Source organism: Mustela lutreola, chromosome 2 (assembly GCF_030435805.1).
Source record: "Mustela lutreola isolate mMusLut2 chromosome 2, mMusLut2.pri, whole genome shotgun sequence".
Taxonomy (NCBI): domain Eukaryota; kingdom Metazoa; phylum Chordata; class Mammalia; order Carnivora; family Mustelidae; genus Mustela; species Mustela lutreola.
Genome location: NC_081291.1, coordinates 113,922,060 through 113,943,657, shown reverse-complemented (window position 1 = coordinate 113,943,657; position 21,598 = coordinate 113,922,060). Strand labels below are relative to the sequence as shown.

The window sequence follows — 21,598 nt, the reverse complement described above, 5'->3', positions numbered from 1 at the left end:
ACATTAATATTTTCGTATGACTAACACCACACCACCATTTATCTCCAGACCTTTTTTTTTTTTTAACCTTCCCCAACTGAAACTCTATACCCGTTAAATAATTACTCCCCATTCTTCCCTCCTCATCCCTCCCCGTTGACCCCATTGACCTTTCTGTCAGTGGTGAATGCCTACTCTAGATACCACCTGTAACCGGAGTCATTCAGTAGGTGTCCCTTTGTAAAATGGCTTAGTGCATCTTAGCACAATGTTTTCCCGTTCATTCACGTGTCAGAATTTCATTCTTGTTTCAGGCTGAGGAATACACTATTGTATATATATTTACACATTTTTTATGCATTCAGCCTTCAGTGAATACTTGGGTTGCTGCCACATGTTAGCCATTGTGAATAAGGCCGTTGTGAACATGAGTGTGCAGGGTTCCTGCCTTCAGTTCATTTGGGGTATATAACCAGAAATGGGATTGGTGGATTGTTGCTACATTTTGAAACATTTAACAATATAGTTTTTTTTTTTTTTTAAAGATTTATTTATTTATTTATTTGACAGACAGAGATCACAAGTAGGCAGAGAGGCAGGCAGAGAGAGAGAGAGAGAGAGGGAAGCAGGCTTCCTGCGGAGCAGGGAGCCCGATGCGGGGCTCGATCCCAGGACCCTGAGATCATGACCCGAGCCGAAGGCAGCAGCCCAAACCACTGAGCCACCCAGGCGCCCCAACAATATAGTTTTTAATTGCTGTATTGTATTCCATTATATGAATGCAACATCATATTAACAACTCCCATGTATTCATTATTTAAATTGCTTATAAGATTATAATCTTTCTTTTCCTGTATTATATTGCCATGAATGTTTCTAACCAAATGGTTATGGTAGCTTCCTTAGGTTAAATTCCTAGAAACAATAAGTATGGACTTTATCAGGACTTCTGATACACATATCACCAAATTAACCCAGAAACATTGTCCATTAGAGTTTATAGAACCAAACAAACACTGCCTTGGTCCGTAAGTCTAACTCATATAAATGTTGCCCTTTGGAAATAATTAGGGTAAGCCCCTCCTATTACTCCTACCTCCTACCTCCAACTGTACCCCCTTTATTCTGCTTTAATAATACTAATTTAATAATACCTAAGGAGACAGTTGTGAATTCTGGGTTCAACGAAGAATCATTTGCCCCTTTCCTTTTTAATTTTTAGATTTCACTCTCAAAGTGGGTGCATCTAAGATTATTTGTATCTAGAAAGACCTAATGAAAGATAATTTGTATCAATACTGCCCCCACCCATGATCCTTTTGTATAGCCAGATTTGAGAAATAGTTGTCCAAATGTATAGTAGTATGCTTATGCATTGTACTCTTGGTCTGTGAGGTTGTTTTCTAGCTCATGGAGTCATCTATCAAGTGGATAATGTGAGTGGCCTGAATGATTTGAGAAATTAATTTGCTGTGGGTTTTAATCCTGAATTCTGGGACTCTGAATCCTGGATGGCTTAGTCAGCAGGCAACGGTTGGACTCAGGGTTCTGAGTTCCAGCCCCACATTGGGCATGGAACTTACTTAACAATCAAGAAATGAATCCTGAATTTTGGAAGATAATTAGTAAGGGGACTAAAGAAATCAAAATAAAGTTAGTCCATAATTAAGGGCTTGAAGAAAACAAGGAATTGATTTTTTTTATTGAGCAAAAACAAGTAACAAATATGAGGAATGGTAGTGTAACTGATTTAGGTATGTTGTGTTTACATTTTTTTTGAATTGTACAAACTCAGAAACCAAGTCTAGCTATTTCTTTATCCAGCCATTATTTTTTTTTTTTTTAAAGATTTTATTTATTTATTTGACAGACAGAGATCACAAGTAGGCAGAGAGGCAGGCAGAGAGAGAGGGGGAAGCAGGCTCCCTGCTGAGCAGAGAGCCCGATATGGGGCTCGATCCCAGGACCCTGGGATCATGACCCGAGCTGAAAGCAGAGGCTTTAACCCACTGAGCCACCCAGGCGCCCCTATCCAGCCATTATTTATTAAGTATCTACCTGGTGTGGATCTTTAATGATGAGCTCAGGCTCTTATTGGCCATTGAAACTCACTGTGAATATTCAGAATTTACTCTTAGAATTACTGGATTGTTCGCATAATTGGAAATAAGATAAGTGTCATGAAAATAAAACTGAAGTTGAAATGCCCAGAATCTGTTCTAACAAATCAACCAACCCCCTTTCCAGGGTTTATCTGTTCCTTGTCTGTATGGAAATAATATTTCACATAGCTTCAACTATGTTGCACATATGATTGATTTCACATTCTGTGATTGTCATTTAGCATTTATATTTTCATTATCCGTCTTAGGCATTTTTCCACCTCAGTTGTAATAGCTGGAATCAAAATATATGAAGGGACTTTGAGTTTTATATAGTTGCTTTCGTGTAGGACTTTAGCTTTAGCATACATTCATTTTCTATTACCTTGGAAACTTTTCTTTCTTAGTAGAAACCTTTTACTTATCATACCAAGTTTTGTCCAAAAAATGTAATTAAGAATTCTCTGAGTGCAGTGACTCTGCATGTGTCTTTTTGTGGCTTTTAGCAACTAAGCTCAGCAACTAACACATAGCAGAATTTCAATTTTTTAAATTGAATAAATAGCTTTGATTAATTAAGTTTCTAGAGATTGGAGTACCAAGTGATTCCTTGGTAGTTCTAATGCATTTTGTCACAGTACATGTTGTTAATTATTATTTTAAAATGCATTAGTCTCCTTTCTTTCATGATAAGTTTTTTTAAAATTTGGCCCCTGACTATTTTTGTAAGAGATTTGAGCTAGGATCAAGTAGAATTTGCATACACAATATAACCATCAAAATGAAAATAAGCATCTCAATGCTTCTTTGAAAGATAGTAGTAGTAATAAATTCACAAAGTAAAGTCATTGAACTATTTAGAGGAAGGGAGAGACTAATGAGATTACTGTAATTAAGCATGCATTAAATGCATGACAGAGTTTCTTGATTGTCAAGTAAGAGAAATGAGCTAGCTCATATTTTGCATGTTTGTTTATAATCTGACAAGAGAAATGAATTTTTTTTGGAGTCTATTAGTCATTCATCTATTCAAATTCATGTATTCAAATATTTGTCAAATGCCTACTAGTGGCTATAATGTGAAAAAGCCAGATTTTTCTGGGTTTACTGGGGAAGCAGTAGTGGATGAGAGGGACGGTCTCTAACACTGTGAAAACAGGTACAAGTGTGAGACATGTAGAGGGAGAGTGCTCACTCTGCCAGAAGACTCAGTGATGGTCACTGAGCAGGCAGACACTCAAGTTGACACTTAAGGGGTTTTTAGGGATTAGTTCATTAGAATTCAGAGAGAGGTGGGGAACTAAATGGATGTAGTTTCTGAGATGAGGGGAGCTCGGTATAGTGGCTGTGAAAGAAAGTCGGTGTCAGAGAGTGTAGCTCTGTGTAGCTCTCAAGGAGAGGGAGAAGAGGGAGAGTCCAAACCATTCCCCCAAGCCATTGAAAACCCTTAAGCAGGAAAATAGTGTGATTAAATCTGCGTTTGAGAGATCGCACTGTCTACAGAATGAGGGATTCATTGAAGGGGGAACAACAGTACACTCTGGAAAACCTGTCTGGATGCTGTTGGAGAATTCCTGGTGACAGGGGATGTTATCTTGGAATAGAGTCACAGCAGAGGAAATGTGGAAATATTTGAGAGTCACAGAACTCCTTATTTAGGAACTAGAACCCCCAGGATTTAGTACTTGAATGGGATGTGAGGGAGAGGCTCAGGAATGACTCCTAGTGTTCTCATGTGAGCAACACCTGTGTGGATGAGAAAACCAGACGGAAAGCAGGAAGGGCAGATTGAAGGAAGATGACAAAACAGTTTTGAACGTGTTGAGCCTGAACAGCGTAAGAGACAAAGGGAGACCCATGAAATAAACAGCTGACTATCTGGGTCTGGTATTCAAAGTACTCTGAATTCTCATGAATTCATGAGAATCTTTATAACGTTGGTTGTATTTTAAATTGCATATATAGGGTCCTGAAAAGAGTTAATAGAGAGGAGAGAGGAGGTCCTGTGTCTGATAAAGATGATCGTGATTCTGGAGCCATTGGGCAGTATGTTGTCTACTGTCACTGGTAGCAATTTGAAAGCAAGATAAGTAAAGAACTTCTAGCAGAAACCTAGAAAGAGCCTGAATCCCTGCTGTCACTGTTGAGCAGACATATTAGTTCTTGGCTGCCTATTCCTGGATTATCTATTATGAAAGACAAGTCTCTGTCTGTTTGAGATCATGATAATTTGACTTGCTAGAGCTCACAGCTTGACTTCTTTCCAACTTCTAAAACATGCAAGTTGATTATTAAAACACCGTAAGGTAACTGCTTTAATGAGGGTATGTACAAAGTTCATGGGGAATATAACTTAAGGACCACAGAAAAAGCCTCAAAATCCTTCCAGCAACGTCAAGAATGACATTCGGGAAGACGCACCATTTGATCTGAGACTTGCAGAATAAGTAAGCAACTGCCCAGATGGCGGTGTTTGAGCAGCAGGGGAGCAACGTGGTAGAGAGTTGGATGGAACGGATCAGAGACTGTGGAAGGAGGTCCTGGCTGACAGATATGAGTACAGACATAACTGTCTGATCTATTCCAGTCTCTGCATACGCCTAAAATTGCTGGAGTGTGTGATGTGAGTGGTGGTGGAAAAAAGGAGGTGGCTGGACAGGGAGGCAGGGGCTAGACTGGAAAGTCTTTGCAAAGCCTATTTAAAAAATAAAACAAAACAAAGAGTGCAATGTCATAAAAAGAATTCAACACAAGGCAGTCATTTGCAGATGGGGATCAGGCTCAGTCATGTTAGATGACCCTGGTGTTATTGAAAGAAAGAAAGGAAAATGAAACTGGAGTCAAGTGCAAGGTTCTAAGAAATATGCGGACTTCCATAGAAGACATAGTAGTAGAGTAGAGTAGGGGCGTGTGTGTTTGTGTGCGTGCGCTGTGTGTGCACAGGCACGTCCAGGGAGTGGGTGGGCAAAGGCAAGAGAGACACTGAGGAACTGTAACTTGTTATCCTGACTTGGCTGTAAAGGAAGTCGAGGACCTGGCCCACAGGGTGAGCATAAGAGTTGCTGTCAGCACCCCTAGTCTTTTGTTGTCTTTATGGCCGCAGCCAGTTCTTCCCTGGTAATGGGAATATCCATTCAAAAGCTACTGATTATGTATTAGCCCTTCCACCTGACTAGAAACTCCCAGGACAGGGAGACATGCAACCCTCATCTGAGGATATTGCCCTTCTCCCATCAACCTCACAGAACTTTACATGTCCAAGATCCTTAGAGAATAATTAATGGAAAAATAACCCCATAAAAAGACTGTTACAGAGACTCAAGTCTCAGGGGATGTGTGTGTGTGTGTGTGTGTGTGTGTGTGTATTCATAATTTTAAAATGTGCTTGATTTTCAAAATAAAAATGTTAAATCATGATAAAACTTTAAGAATCTCTGCAAAAACAAAAAAGAAATGATATGCCAAAAATAAATACTCGGAAGTGCCAACTAATTCAGCAAGTAGAAAAGATTCACTATGTATTTAATTGAATATGTGGGCCAGGAAAATGTTGCCATAGCTTTCTTTAACTATGAAGAACATAAATAAATATGCTTTAAAATGATTCTTGTTCCTTACCCCTTCCACCTCCAATGAGGTAAAGAATGTAAAATCACAGGGGGAAAAAATATAGCTAAATGTGCTATTTTCACTAACGTAGTTATGATATAGGAAATACTCAGAAACATGCCGGCACATACACAGCAGAATTCATAATAACGTTGTGAGAAACCTTCTCATCCCTCGAGGAGAGCTGTACTGGCGAGATATTTCCTAGAAGAAAGTGATGGCTATTGAATTTGTGCCCTGATGCCTTCCTTCAAAGACTTAGGGGATGTTTAAAGTGTGTGTGTATGTGTGTGTGTGTGTGTGTGTGTGTGTGTGTTTCTGGGTCAGGGTCTGGGTCTGGGTTCATCAAGAAAGAAGAAGAGAAAGAGAACTGGGGATACCTGGGTGCCTCAGTAGGTTAAGTTTGCTGCCTTTGGCTCAGGTCATGATCCTGGGGCCCTGGGATCAAGTCCCATGTTGGGCTCCTTGTCCAGCAGGGAGCCTGCTTCTCTCTCTGTCTCTGCCTGCTTGTGCTCTCTCTCTGACAAATAAAGAAATAAAATCTTAAAAAAGAAAAAGAGAATTATGTTGGAACAAAGTTTCTTCTAAAGAGTTAGGTCGTCATTAAGTCTTTTTGCTTTACTTTATCCATGTCATTGGCTTTCATTTTCAAATCGGTGACTTTTGAAGGATCTGCTCTGGGGGCAGACTTCGTTACAGCTGCAGCAGAGAGTGTGCCTGTCATTAGCCCAGTTGCTCAGTCACTGTCTCCATTTATAGTTGGGTTTGTAAAGTGTTCAAAATAGGAACTCTGGGTTTCTGCTTATCTTGAGTCATCAAAGAAAAGAAAAGCTTTATTCCTTCTTATATTCATTTCCATCGATGCTGACATTTTTTAAGACTGACATGGTTGACTAGGAAAAAAAATGACCTTTTTTTGGTTCAAATTGACTCTACTGTGGTTTCTACTACAAAATGTCAGGATCTTAACTGCATACTTATTTAGGAATTTCTTCAGGATATGTATTTTAATACATTGCTGAAAAGGAAATTGAATCTCTTTCTCTTGGGTACTACTGGAGCCATCTTCACGCAGAAGGGAAAAGCTACTCTGCCAAGACAATATTACTCAGGTTGCTTAAATTACAAAAGTAATTGGCAAGTTTGTCCCCTGAAAGGCTAGTATTAAAAGGGGGAGGGGATAAAAGATGGCTGTATTCAACAGCCTCTTGTAACTCAGAGAACTACACCTAGAATTACAAATTCCCCAGGAAAGTAGACAAATAGAATTTGAGACAACTAAAATGTGGATCAGAGCCGTAACAGTCGGGATCCCAACACAAATGGTAGTAAGCCAATTTGAGTAGAGAGGCCCATTTGAGTAGAGAGAAGCCTGAAGGGACAGAACCATAATCTGAAGCTAGCAGAGTCTGAGCTGTCATGTTGTCGAGGCTCACGGGGACAAAGAGGGAGAGCAGTGATTTTGAACCAAGAGGTGGTGAGTGTTGTAGAGGAGAGATGCTGGAGAGGACCAGTGACCTCCTAGGCTCACATCTGGGAACTTCACAGGTAGGTGGACAGAAGAAATGAGGCCCAAGAATCGATCCGTGTTTTTCATCAGGAGCACTGTTGCCATCTTGGGTTTGACAATGATGACAATTGCTGTCTGCCCATGCAGTGGTAATAGTGTCCCCTAGTCACCATGACAATCGAGTTATCCCCCCTCATCCCAAACTTCCCTGGTCAGTAGGTGATTTTTCTTCTCCAGGTGAGAATCACTATATGTTAAACAAATAGCCCTGATCAACGTAGATGACCAGAAAGCTATATGTCTGAATCAAAAGACTTGCATATTATGGAGGGGACAAGATAGCTACCCCATCTATGATCCCACATCCACATATCAGGCAGGAAAGAGGAAATGGGCAAAGTACGGATGATGTTTAATCAGGAGAGTGTCTGTTTTCCCAGAAATGCTTAACGTATATCTTTTTGGTCAGAACTGTGTCCCAAGGCAACTCCTATCTACTACATAGCCGAGGGAAATATTTTAAGTTGGGCACATTGTTCCTTGAATAGAATTGAAATTCTTTGAGTAATGAAGAAAGGAAGTAGACATGAAGAGGCAGTTAGCAGCGTCTTTCCCACGAGCTACATATCTTTAGTGTCTTGGTGTGGATGAATGACGCTAGAGTAATAGAAGGCCTTGCATTCTCTCTTTCTATGCATACATTAATTTGCTCGGAAATTAATAAACAACAGAATCAGCGTGTGGTCATTCCTTTGTTAGAGCAACAAATCTAATCTTTGTAACTCAGAGTAACATGAAAACATTCTGTCATGGGCACATTTTCGGATCCCTCATAGTGTAATGCCCGAGGATGGAAGTTTAAATCTCCAGGCTTTCCCCGGGCCTGGCCTTATCCCCAGCCCAACCAAGACATCTCATGTTTTGGCAGTGAGAGCTTTTCATCTTTGTGTCCTTAAACAGTCCTAGGATCTTCAGTAAGTGTTTCTGAATTGAATGAATGACTACAAGAGAAATCGGACAGATAGACAAGGAGGAGGAGTCAGCGTTTGAGTTATCTTTGGTCAATCACTCTTTGACAGGAAACTTTGTTCTAAAATTTAGCATCTTGGTTGGGCTGGGGGTGTTTCTCTCAATACCTCTCTTCACTTTAGTATTTCTTTCCCTCGGCCCGGTCCTCTGTTCTCTTTCCCTGGTACCTCCTTTTAGATGAATGGTGACTAAGTCTTTGGGTAATTTAATTGAAATCACATTGTTTCGTTTATTTTTGTTGTTATTGCTAGTGTTTTCGGTTAAATTAAAATGAAAAATTGCCAAAGCCAATGTCATGAAGTTTTGTTTTTCCCCCTGTGTTTTCTTGTGTGTGTGTGTGTGTGTGTGTGTGTGTGTGTTGTAGTTTTTAGCTCCAACACTTAGAGCTAAAAATTTGGGTTACTTTTTGTGTATAGTGTAGGGTAAGGATCCAAGGTCACTCTTTTCCAGTTTTCTGCACATCCAGTTTTCTGCACTGTTTGTTGAAAAGGTTATCCTTTCCTAACAAATGATCTTGGCACCCTCATCAGAAATTATTTGTGCATGCAAGAGATTACTTCTGGACTCTCTGTCCTATTCTTTGGGTCTGTGCATCTGTCTTGATGCCACTGTCATATTGTTTGGATTTTGGTGGCTCTGTAATAAGTTTTGAAATTACACAGCATGAGATCTACATTTTGTTCTTTTTCAATATTGTTTTGGGTATTCAGAGTCTCTTCAGAGTCCATATGAATTTTAGGCTGAATTTTCTCTATTTTTATAAAATTACCAGTGGAATTTTGCTAGGGATTGCCTTAAATCTGTAGAATACTCTGGGTATTATTAACCTATATTATATTGAGTTTTCCAGTCCATGAACACAGGATGTCTTCATATTTATTTATGTCTTTATTTCTGCAGTATTTTTACTTTTTCGCTGTAAGTCTTTTGCCCTTGTTGGTTAGCTTTATTCTAAGGTTTTTTGTTTTGTTTTGTTTTGTTGTTTTTTTTTCCATTCTGATGTAATCATAAACAGAATCATTTCCTTAATTTTTTTTTGGGGGGGGGGTTGTTCATTGCTAGTACCGAAAAAATGCACCTGATTTTTGTGTGTGTTTGTGAATTTTCAGAAGGCAGGAACCATGCCTTATTTGTATTTTACAGAGTTAATACAAGATAATAATAGCAGTTGCTAATATGTGTTCATTTCTGTGTTATTATTTTTCATTGATGGTAATCTTTGTCCTTTTTATTTTTATCCTTTTCTCTTTCCTACTCTAGGGCTCTACTAGCTCGACAGCCTCTCCTCCAGTCTCCACCCCTGTCACAGGACACAAAAGAATGGTTATACCAAACCAACCGCCTCTAACAGCAACTAAAAAGTCTACATTGAAACCACAGCCTGCACCCCAGGCTGGACCCATCTCCGTGGCACCAATTGGGACACTAAAACCCCAGCCTCCACCGGTCCCTGCTTCCTATACGACGGCATCGACCCCTTCCAGGCCTACCTTCAATGTGCAGGTGAAATCAGCCCAGCCCAGCTCTCTTTATATGGCTGCTCCTTCATCAGGACAATTTTACAGCCAAGGCCCAGGACCCCAGGGCTATAACACTCCCCCAGTTTCTATTTCTGGGCAGTGCCCACCTCCTTCAACACGAGGGGGCATGGATTATGCCTATATTCCACCACCAGGACTTCAGCCTGAGCCCGGGTATGGGTATGCCCCTAACCAAGGACGTTATTATGAAGCCTATTGCCCAGCGGGGCCTGGCTATGGGGGCAAAAATGACACCGATCCAGCTTATGGTCAGCAAGGTCACCCAAACACCTGGAAGCGGGAGCAAGGGTATACTCCTTCTGGAACAGGAAACCAGAACCCCCCTGGGATGTATCCAGTTTCTGGTCCCAAGAAGACCTACATCACGGATCCTGTTTCAGCACCGTGTGCACCACCGCTGCAACAAAAGGTAGGGAGCTCGCTCACATAGTGATGGGATTGCAGGAGAATATATCGTGGTCTCCTCTCCCCAGAAAACAGAACCTAATGCAAAAGCGTTATGTGCTCCTTTTATGTCATTAGGAAGTAGAGTCCCAGAGAAGTTTGAGTGAAACAGGAAAGGGGCGGGGATCCTATGTGGGGTATGTTACCAGTCTGGCTACTGATTAGTATCAAGTACAACCAGCTGTTCAGTCTTGAGGATCATCTTCCAGAAGACTCTGTATGAACAGATCAGGATAGTCTGACCAGGGAGAGAAAGGGAAAATAGTTTATCATCCAGCTATTGTCTCCTGTTTGTCAAAGCTTTCCTCTGGGGATCAGAAACTTCCTCCCACTTAGATGTTCCATTTACTTGGGCTCTGAGTAGGGAGTAGATTCTGCAGTATCTCATACTTTACTGGGGGCGGGACGTTCCCAGGATTGTAGGGAAGTGGTGTATAGGGCACACGAGATATGGTGCTGTCAGATTGGGTTCAGGTAAAGTCAGTCAGAACCCCAGCCAAGGTGGTGCTTGGGGTTCTGCCTTAAGCAGAGTGAGCCCAGGGCTGCTGGGACAGAACAAGTGGCCCTGGGCCCAGGAGGTGGGTGAGGTCAAGGGGATTCAAGATATTGCAGACACCTCATCTAGTTTCCTTTGGGAAGGGGCTACAGTATAATGGCACTCGTTTTTTGGTCTCTTGTTGATCCCCATCACTGATCCTCTAGGAAGAATCTTCCTCTCCAGGCTTTAACTATATTAGTAAAGTTTTAAAAATCCTTTGTGACAGTGGTTTGACTTAATTGCAAGTATGCATGTCTTTTAAGTCAACGCGTTCAGTTACTTCCTATGAAAAGCTAAGATATAATACCACACATACCTACTCACCTACAACTTGGGTTGTCCATGAGTGCTAGAACCAACATGATGATGTTTCCTTTCACCCTGACAAGAGTAGCCAAGGAGAATTACTTGGAAGGGATGTGATGGAGAAACCAAGCTAGTTTCCAATTAACTGGGTTGGAACTGAGCCCTCCCTTTTAGCTAGAGCTTTGAGAAATCAGAAACTGCAGAGTCCTTGATTAACTGAAAGTTAAATGGTAATTGTTGAGGTGGATTATGGAAGTACGGATATGTGCCATTGTGTAACCCTTTACCCATTTGAGATTGTCAATTTCCAGACATACCTAATCCCATTTTCAACATTATAACACAAATTTGTTAGGTCCTTGCTCTCCAGATAAGGTGTTTTACTTTTTTTTCATGTGAGAATCGTGATTCTCACATGAAAGCATCTGCTCTATTATGTCCCAAAAGAATTTCAGGTTCTTTAGCTGAAAGGAACCCTTCCCAGTAGGACCTGTGTGTAACTGGAGGCACCTGTTAACCTTGTGAATTCTCATTACTGAAAGTGGACCAGCCATCGTCATTCTCCAGCATGAAGATTCCAAATTACAATGATACATGTTTTTGAAACATTACTCTTGGAAAGCCCTTCTTTTCAAAATCTCTCCATGCGGAGAGATTTTATTAAGGGCTTTTTTTTTTTTTGTTTTCTGTTTTGTTTTGTTTTATTTTTTACAAGATTTTATTTATTTGACAGAGAGATCACAAGTAGGCAGAGAGGCAGACAGAGAGGGAGAGGGAGAAGCAGGCTCCCTGCTGAGCAGAGAGCCTAGTGCCGCACTCGATCCCAGAACCCTGGGATCATGACCTGAGCCGAAGGCAGAAGCTTAACCCACTGAGCCACCCAGGTGCCCCTTGTTTTGTTTTGTAAGTAAAGTTTATCCAGAATGGCCAAGCTGGATAGGCTTCTTCTTTATTAACATTACAGTTTTCAAGGAAGAGTTTTTCCAGGAGGACCTGAAAACAACCAGGTCAGATAAAAAGGGTGTTATTCAACTTTACCTCACCTTGGTATAACCAAAACAAATGATCCTATGGACGATTAAGAGTTTAGGTTGGATCCAAAGGGGTACATGCACCCGAATGTTTATAGCAGCAATGTCCACAATAGCCAAACTATGGAAAGAACCTAGATGTCCATCAACAGATGAATGGATCAAGAAGATGTGGTATATATACACAATGGAATACTATGCAGCCATCAAAAGAAATGAAATCTTGCCATTTGCAACAACATGGATGGAACTAGAGCGTATCATGCTTAGCGAAATAAGTCAAGCAGAGAAAGACAACTATCATATGATCTCCCTGATATGAGGAAGTGGTGATACAACATGGAGGCTTAAGTGGGTAGAAGAAGAATAAATGAAACAAGATGGGATTGGGAGGGAGACAAACCATAAGTGACTCTTAATCTCACAAAACAAACTGAGGGTTGCTGGGGGGAGGGGGTTTGGGAGAAGGGGGTGGGATTATGGACATTGGGGAGGGTATGTGATTTGGTGAGTGCTGTGAAGTGTGTAAACCTGGTGATTCACAGACCTGTACCCCTGGGGATAAAAATATATGTTTATAAAAATAAAAAATTAAAAAAAAAAAAAAAAAAGAGTTTAGGTTGGGAAAATTGCCATCAACACTTAAACTCATATAGACATGCCGTTTTGCCCTGTCTAGAGCAACTCGACGTTCCTGTGAGAGATAGGCCTCAGGTTATGTTACGCCAACATCCCACCTGGGAAAACAGACATAAGCCAGAGCAAAAGTATGTCTAGGTGGAAGGAATCATCTGGTGAGAAGGACTGAGCCAGGAGTTCCTCGTCCACCTTTTGAACCAATCCAGCATTGTAGGGAGAAAAAAATCAGCACCCATTGCAAGAGCTGGATCTACAATGTCAGGTGCAGCCACATGATTAACATTTGGTCTGCCCCTGCTAATCCAGTCAGGGTACAGAAATCAGCTTTGATGATCCACTCACCAGAAAGCGCAGAACTTCATTTTCCTTCTTAGTGGCACAAGGTCATGATTCAGGATGATCTACTACGTTATTATAGATTCTGGATATCTGGGGATTTCTTGTCCTTTAAATTTTTTGGAAATATTTAATTTATAACCATGCCATGCATTTTAACATCGTATTGTGCATTTTAAAAATGAAAATTAAATCCTGTATTTTTGCTGCCATTATAGAGAGGAGTGCTTAGAGGTTGGTATTTCGCCATCTGTCTGTGTTTTGTTTGGGGAAGGGGAAAGAGGCCGAGGAAGCTGCAGACATTTCCTGTGTGTGTTGTGGGGGCACTGGTGGCTGAAGGGGTGGGCTTTCCACAGTTGCTCTTAGGGCAGAGCACTGCTGTATTCAACTGCACCTGTACCCAGAGGCCCTTATTGTCCCAATATTGCCACTGCTGGGTTTGCTGATGTGACTACTGGCTGGAGAAGTGAGCTCCTAATTCTAATCCCAGTTCCTCTCTTGACAGTCCTCTTTCAGCCTGGGGAAAGACCTCTTTGTGTCTTGCTTCCAGCCTCAGTAAAGTAGAACATCTTCACTAATTAATTAATGATTGCAGAGGGCTTGGAAATTTCCAAGGACTAAATAATTGCCAAGGGAGGACTATTCGGGTTTTTCACTGGCTTTCATTTATTTCCAGTTGTTTCAATCACTGATGGAAAACGGACCTTCCTATCTTAAAACAATGATCTTTTGTTACATTGAGAAGTTTGGAGGAATTTGATGTTGGACCCATTAAGGAAAAAGTGGTGGTTGTTATTAAGTGAAAGAATGAAATCTCTCCTATATTTGAGATGAGCTGCTTTGATTTCCCTGCAATATAAAAGAAGAGGGGAAAGAGAAGGAGAGGAGAGACAAGAAGAAAAAAATAAAGAACGGAAGGAGGCAGTATGAGAACCTATAAAGTGTGGGGGATCGTGATTATATTTATGTTCCCATAATGTGCTGAGCAGTGAATTTGCATGCTACAGTAGACCATAATGTGTTTCCTGGACCATCTGAGCTGAGTTCCTTGAAAAATATTGTTATAAGCAAGTTTTCATAAGAGAAATATTCCTTTCCCACTGGAAATCCTCTTAAAGACACAGTGGAATCTTTTCTTTTGGCTCTTTTCTAAAAGCTCCTATTGGCTAGCTGCCCTGCAGTTCACGAGACTCTTGTCCTGTGCATTATCTGCCCACGCCCATGAGGTGCCATGTGCCTTTTCTCCAATATTCAGATAAGGTGAGTCAGGCTGAAAGCACCAGAGCCAGGACCTGGAGGCCAGTCATCGCTCTTGAGTGCACAACAACCCAGGGGCAGGTCAGCTTTAATACCCACTTCTTGTCCTGAACCTAATCTGTCTTAGCCTCCATTTTATTAAAGAAAAATGGTATTTGCCTCACAGTGTGTGAGAAGTACTGATGCTATGCATCCCAGGGAAACTTGGAAGGAGAGGTAGGCTTCTACTGGAGTGGGGGATTTTGTTAAATTCTAAAATCATTTGCTGTTAACATCTTCTTGAAAACCTCTTCATGATGGTGAGAGTGTGGAGATCAGCAAACTATACTTTTCAATAAATCCGACACAAAGTTGTTTTTGTTTTGTTTTGTTTTGTTTATGTTTTGTTTTTTTGTTTTGTTTAGTTTTTGTTTTTGTTCTTAATCCAGAGTTAGGACAGATCACTGCTCTGCATTTAGCTTTTGAATCTGGGGCATATTTAATGGTATAGAAAAGAGAGTGAAGGCAGTGGACTTTTAGGGTCCATGTTAAAGGGTCCTAAGATCTATAATTTTGTTACGATTCAGAAAATCCTAGAGAAGGTTGTTATGGTGGTATTTCACACATTCAAATAGTATCAAAATGTGGAACAAACTTTCACTGTGGAAAAGAGATGGATATCCGTATTGGGTGAACTGCAAGCAAATGGCAGGACTTTGGAGAAAGCTTTCCTTTATGGTAAACCGTGTACTAAATAGCTCTCAATTCCAGGATCAAAGGAACAAAAAAAGAAGAGATGGTTAGGGTGGGAGATGAGCAGATGCAGAGAGATGGATGCCTTGGGCCAGGTGCTAATACCTGGGTACATACAGAGGTGAAGATGAAGAGGTTGCTTGATGAGACACTGAGAGAACATTAGTAATCCCCGCTTTGTACAGGGTTTTTCAGTTTCCAAAGTACGTTGTTGACCCCACAGAGGCCACAGGGTTCAAAAACTCAGGATTGAGACTTACTCTCTGTAGATCATATATCAGATTCATGGGAGAACCACGGTTTTGATGTGGGTCTTCTGAATATTGTCATCATGTTTTCCCCCTAGTTAGCCCAGCATGTTGTCATGCTTTGGTGTTTGGATGGTGGGAAGCACCACATCGGCAGCACCAACCCCTGGCCGTGGCTCCCCCGTGGCCCTACTTGCTGGCAGACATGAAAGCGGGCTCAGGCATTTGTGGTGCGGTGCCATGAGATCAACAAATAGAGGGGAAGAACCCTGTTCATCCCTGCAGGACATCCATCCTGGGGCTTGTCTTCTGCTTCCCTATCACCGGTGTACAACTTCCCCTGTTGTTTCTACCTCACAATGTCTAAAATCTGGTTTCTTATCTAAATTCCCTTGGTACTGTCCTAGTTCCGGTGTTTAATGTTTCACCTGAGTTACGGAAATGGCGTCTTAATGGGTATCTCCACCTCTACTCTCTGCCCACACCTGTCCATCCCATGTATGTGAGCAGATGAATCGTTCTACCTTACAGCTCTGCCTTTGTCAATAACTGCCTTTAAAAAACAAAAAACAAACAAACAAGAACTCAAAAAAACCTTCAAAAATTCCCAGCCAGTTATGGAATGAACTGAAACCACAGCCTGGATTTCCAGATTCATCTCCCCCTTGAAGCCTCCCAACTTCTAGCTGAGTGCTTCTCTTTCTAGTTATTTCTCATCTTTGTAGCTTTCCTCATGGAACACCTTCCTGCAAGGCTTTCTCAGACCTTCCCCCAAATAAATAAAAGAGCCGGACATCTAATGTGACTTAGGAAGACCAAGGTAATGGGTTAATCTCTCTTATGATGCCTTCTCTTTGTAAGATCAAGTTGTACATTATTTCATCCTTTCCTTTGGAAGTTTCCACACTCTTCCTGTACTAGGGTCATGTGTACTAATCTTCTGCCAGCCTCTGCCCCAGCATATACTGGAATCTATGATTTAGGGGGTGAAGACGGTATCTGAATGACCCTGTCTCCTCCAGAGTAACTAACACAGTACGTAACACATTCTTGTATAATAAAGATGCTTGAAGAAACTCCCCACATCCTACTGAAATACGGAGAAAACCCTGCTTTAAAACTTATGGGGTTGGGACGCCTGGGTGGCTCAGTGGGTTAAGCCGCTGCTTTCGGCTCAGGTCATGATCTCAGGGTACTGGGATCGAGTCCCACATCGGGCTCTCTGCTCAGCAGGGAGCCTGCTTCCTCCTCTCTCTCTCTGCCTGCCTCTCTGCCTACTTGTAATCTCTCTCTGTCAAATAAATAAATAAAATATTAAAAAAAAAAAAAACTTATGGGGTTATTCAGCAAAATGCCAAAATCCAAACCTACTGCACCAAGTCCTATTAGGTGACCTCAGGAACACAGGCACTGTCACATCAGCAGCTCAGTATCCAAAGGAGTTAGCTAATATCTCACAGTCACCACCGTGCTAACATTTTACATTCCTTCTGGAATATGTGTGTGTACATGTATGCTGTTACGTACACAGTCTTTTTTATTTCCTCACTTGCCACATGTCCATGGAACTTGTTGATTCATATTCTTTCATCAACCTTTGGAGGTTTGATTTACATTCAGTAAAATGTGTCTATTTTAAATGCATGCAACAGTGAACCTTTGACATACATACGTACCTGTGTAACCCCCACCACAATCTCGAGAACATTTCAGTTATCCCAGAAATCCCCCTCATTCCCTGCTGCATTCAGTCCCCTTTACCCTCAGCCCCAGGCAACTGGTCTGTGTTCCAACATAGGTTACATTTCTCCTTTCCAGAATTCCATATAAATGGAATCACACCATAGTATACACGCCTGTGTCAGAGCTGCTTTTATCACTATATGTATTTTTTTTTTTGAGTTCCATTTATGTTGTTGTGCATATCAGTAGTCATTCATTTTAATTGCTAGGCAGTGTTCCATTGTATGGGTACGCTGCATTTTCCTTAGGCATTAACTACTTTGGGCACATTTTTTTTTTTAAGATTTTATTTTTATTTATTTGACAGAGAGAGATCATAAGCAGGCAGAGAGGCAGGCAGAGAGAGACGGGGAAGCAGGCTCCCCGAGGAGCAGAGAGCCCAATGCGGGACTCAATCCCAGGACCCTAAGATCATGGCCTGAGCCGAAGGCAGAGGCTTAACCCACTGAGCCACCCAGGCGCCCCTTTGGGCACATTTTTAATTGCATTTTGAACTATGAGTAAGGCTACTGTGAACATCCATCTGCCAGTTTTTATATGGACATAGTTCTTATTTCTCTTGTGAAATACCCAACAGGAGCATTTCTGAGACATATGGTTAACCATTTAACTGCTTAAGAAACTAACAGACTTTTCCTAAATGCACCATTTTATATTCTCACTGGCATTGTATGAGAGGTCCAGCTGGTCCTCAGTCTTGGCAACTCTTAGTCTTGCTATTGTCAGTCTTCTTAATTTTAGCTATTTTCATACTTTATAGATGCATCTGATTATGGTTTATATTTATTTCCCTTTTGACTAATGATGTGGGATGTCTATTATTTATGCACTTATTGGCCATCATTTGTCTTCTTTTGAGAAGTGTCATCAAATTCTTGGCTCATTTTTTATTTTATTTTTTATTTTTTAAATTTTATATTATTTTTTTTCAGTGTTCCAAGATTCATTGGTTATGTACCACACCCAGTGCTCCATGCATTATGTGCCCTCCTTAATACCCACCACCAGGCTCACCCATCCCCCCCACACCCCCTCCTCTCCAAAACCCTTAGTTTGTTTCTCAGAGTCCACAGTCTCTCATGGTTTCTCTCCCCTTCCAATTTCCCCCAACTCACTTCTCCTTTCCTTCTCCCAATGTTATCCATATTACTCCTTATGCTCCAGTGGTAAGTGAAACCATATGATAATCGACTCTGCCTGCTTGATTTATTTCACTCAGCATTATCTCCTCCAGTCCCATCCATGTTGATACAAAAGTTGGGTAGTCATCCTTTCTGATGGAGGCATAATACTCCATTGTATATATGGACCATATCTTCTTTATCCAGTCATCTGTTGAAGGGCATCTTGGCTCTTTCCACAGTTTGGCGACTGTGGCCATTGCTGCATGGGATACAGCTGGGGTACAGATGGCCCTTCTTTTTACTACATCAGTATCTTTAGGGTGAATACCCAGTAGTGCAATTGCAGGGTCATAGGGTAGCTCTATTTTTAATTTCTTAAGGTTTCTCCACACTGTTTTCCAAAGTGGCTGCACCAACTTGCATTCCCACCAACAGTGTAAGAGGGTTCCCCTTTCTCCACATCCTCTCCAACTTTTTGTTTATTGTCTTGTTGATTTTGGCCATTCTAACTGGTGTAAGGTGGTATCTCAATGTGGTTTTGATTTGATTCTCCCTGATGGCTAATGATGATCAATATTTCTTCATGTGTCTGTTAGCCTTTGTATGTCTTCTTTGGAGAAGTATCTGTTCCTGTCTTCTGCCCATTTTTTGACATGATTATCTGTTTTGTGTGTGTTGAGTTTGGTCCATTTTTTAACTGAATCGTTGATTCTTACTGAGAGTGGTAAGGGTGCCTTGTATATTCTGAGTCAGGGTCTTTAGGTATATGCATTTCAAGTATTTCTTCCTGGTCTGTGACTTAACTTTTCTTTTCCTTTGAGATGAGCTGCTTCATTTTCTGAACAGGAGTTTTTAATTTTGATCAAGTTCAGTTTATCACTTTTATCCTTTTATAGTTTATACTTTTTTTCCTTAGATATTTTTTCTTCCCTGTGGTCACAAAGATTGTATTCTTGCATTTTAAAAAAATATTTACCAGTAAATTTAGCGCTATAATTACCTAGGCACATTTGACAAAAATTAGTTGGCCATATATGTGAAGATCTATGTGGACTCTGTCTTCAATTCCAATAATTTATATATGCCAATGCCATACTACCTTTATCACTAACTTTAATAGTAGATTTTAGAATCAGGCAGTACAAATTTTCCATCTTCGTTCTTTTGAAAGTGTTTTGATTATTCTGAGTCTTTTCAATTTCCATATAAATTTTAACATCAGCCTATCAGTTTCCACAAGTAGCCTGCTGTGATTTTGATTCATATTTTGTTGAATCTATAAGTCAATTTGAAAAGAGTTTATATTGTAGCAGTGTTGCCTTCCAAACCATGAACATGGTATATCTTTCATTTGATTTTGATTTTTATTAATTTCTCTCAACACTGTATTACAGTTTTACACATGTTCTGTTAAGTTATCCCTAAGCATCTCACATTTTGAATGCTATTGTAAATGATATTTTTTAAAAAGTTTCAATTTGTAGTTGTTGGCTGTTATTATATAGTTTTTTTTTAATTGACCTTGTATCATATGACATTGTTAAATTTAACAGTTTTACGAGCTTGTTTAAGACTCCTTTGGCTTTTCTACCTGATCAGTTTATCAGCATATAGTTGTCAATTCACTTGTTTATTTCCTTTGTGGATAAGAGTCTAGCCATCAAATTCTTACATTTGGAAGATAGGCCTTTTTGGTTGAAGAAAAGGTTTTTCACAAAATTGAAGAATGTTAATTGGAAAAAATAATAAATCTTTAGCATTTCCTTCTCTAGATTAGCCTACTGAAACTGTCAGACATAGAAGTCATCTTTAGAACTATTAGATCATAATTCCTTAAACTTACAGATAAGAAAACTGAGGCCTGAAGTGTTACTGTGATTTGAAGAGTTAGTTATACAACTAGTAGGTCGCACATATCAGTAAAACTGGCTTTTTTATACCACAGTTCCTCTGCATTGGCTCAAAACATATGAGATCAGGAGTATAAAGGAGCTTTAAAAGGTGTGATAGTCATTGCCAAAAGGAGCTTACACCTACCCTTAGACTCCCCGTCAGTTTTATACATTCTCTAATCACAGAAAATTGCTATTTTCTCAGTGTTCTTTGTTCTGTCTCATACATAGTTGTTCCTCCTGTGAAAAGACTTGTTCTTAGGGTCTGTATGATTTTTTTACTCAGTCCATGATTTCTTCTTCCCCTAACTCTAAAATTTATCATCAGAATGGATGTCCTCATACACTAAGAAATGTCTGTGAATATTATTCATTTTGCTAATCCTATTTCTTCAGCATTTTAGATGTTTAGAAATATTCCAGGTCCCTAATCTTTGTAGAAAATTAAGTAAATCACTTTAAACAAATGATTCTAACAATATGTAATTTTTTGCATTTATAGAGCTCAGAGAACTCACTTCAATTTACCATTGTTTTGTCTTTGTTCTATTTCATTCCTATAGTGAAAGAACTACCCAACTAAATGATAATGTCCCTCTAGAATTTTTTTACCCCCCGAATGGCCAGCTGCAAACACTCATGCTGTCCTGTCTCAGAAGATAGACTATGGTTGTCTTCCCCAGCAAACAAAGAAGTTTGCCCATTATTGGTGTATAATGATTAGTGGTGAATATACATACTTTTTAAAGATTTTACACACACAGTATTAGGAAATGTTCCCATAGTGAAAGTCAAATAGTTGACTTTCCAAAAGTGCCAATGCCAAGCAATAACGATTTACTTGTTATTTTAGCTGTTTGATTTAGGAATATGGAAAACTCAACTTTTAGATACACTCTTGGCAAAGAATATGGTGTTTGCTCTATTTTATCCTTAGAACTCAGTGAATGTTCTTCAGAAAATAAATTTGGTTAACCTCAGAAGGTTACTTACTTACAATATTATTTTGAAATACATAAATAATAACATGTAATATTTTTATAACCCCATATAAAATTTTACCAATTTCATATATGTGGAAAACTCTTTATCATGTCCAGGGGCAACTTGTCTGGTATCCCATTAATACCAAATGTCAGAGATAGGGTGAGAAATGGGTCTTCTGACTGCTAGTCCAGAATTCTCCCATTCCATAGCACTTGCCTCCATTTAGCTCATAGTAGTTATTCAAATATCAAATATCCCTTGGCTCCAGAAGTCTGGAGAATACAAATTTAGAGTTGTGTTTCTGAGATATAACATACATTTAGCATTATTTGAACCCCAAAATTCAGTCAATACTATATTATCAAGATTTAAGCAGTTGAAACTATACACTAATCTAAGTTCAAGATAAAAGATACCCTTTTATTCAGTCTTCATAAGTATTTGGTGTATTTATATCTCTTCAACCATAGACAATAAATTTATTTGGGACATACCTTTAGGGATTATTGTGAAAATATAGACTAAGAGGGTATAAGAATGCTAGTCATATT

The 21,598-nt window shown here is 40.0% G+C and overlaps 1 protein-coding gene across 15 annotated transcripts in view; it reads left to right on the top strand.

Moving 5' to 3' along the window:
• Nucleotides 1-21,598, top strand: part of LPP (LIM domain containing preferred translocation partner in lipoma) — a 652,084-nt gene that overhangs the window by 385,982 nt on the left and 244,504 nt on the right. For all 15 annotated transcript variants that reach the window (XM_059163155.1, XM_059163153.1, XM_059163152.1 and 12 more), the window contains one exon: nt 9,490-10,179. In XM_059163155.1, coding sequence (XP_059019138.1) covers nt 9,490-10,179 — 690 coding nt within the window. The remainder of the gene's footprint in view (nt 1-9,489; nt 10,180-21,598) is intronic.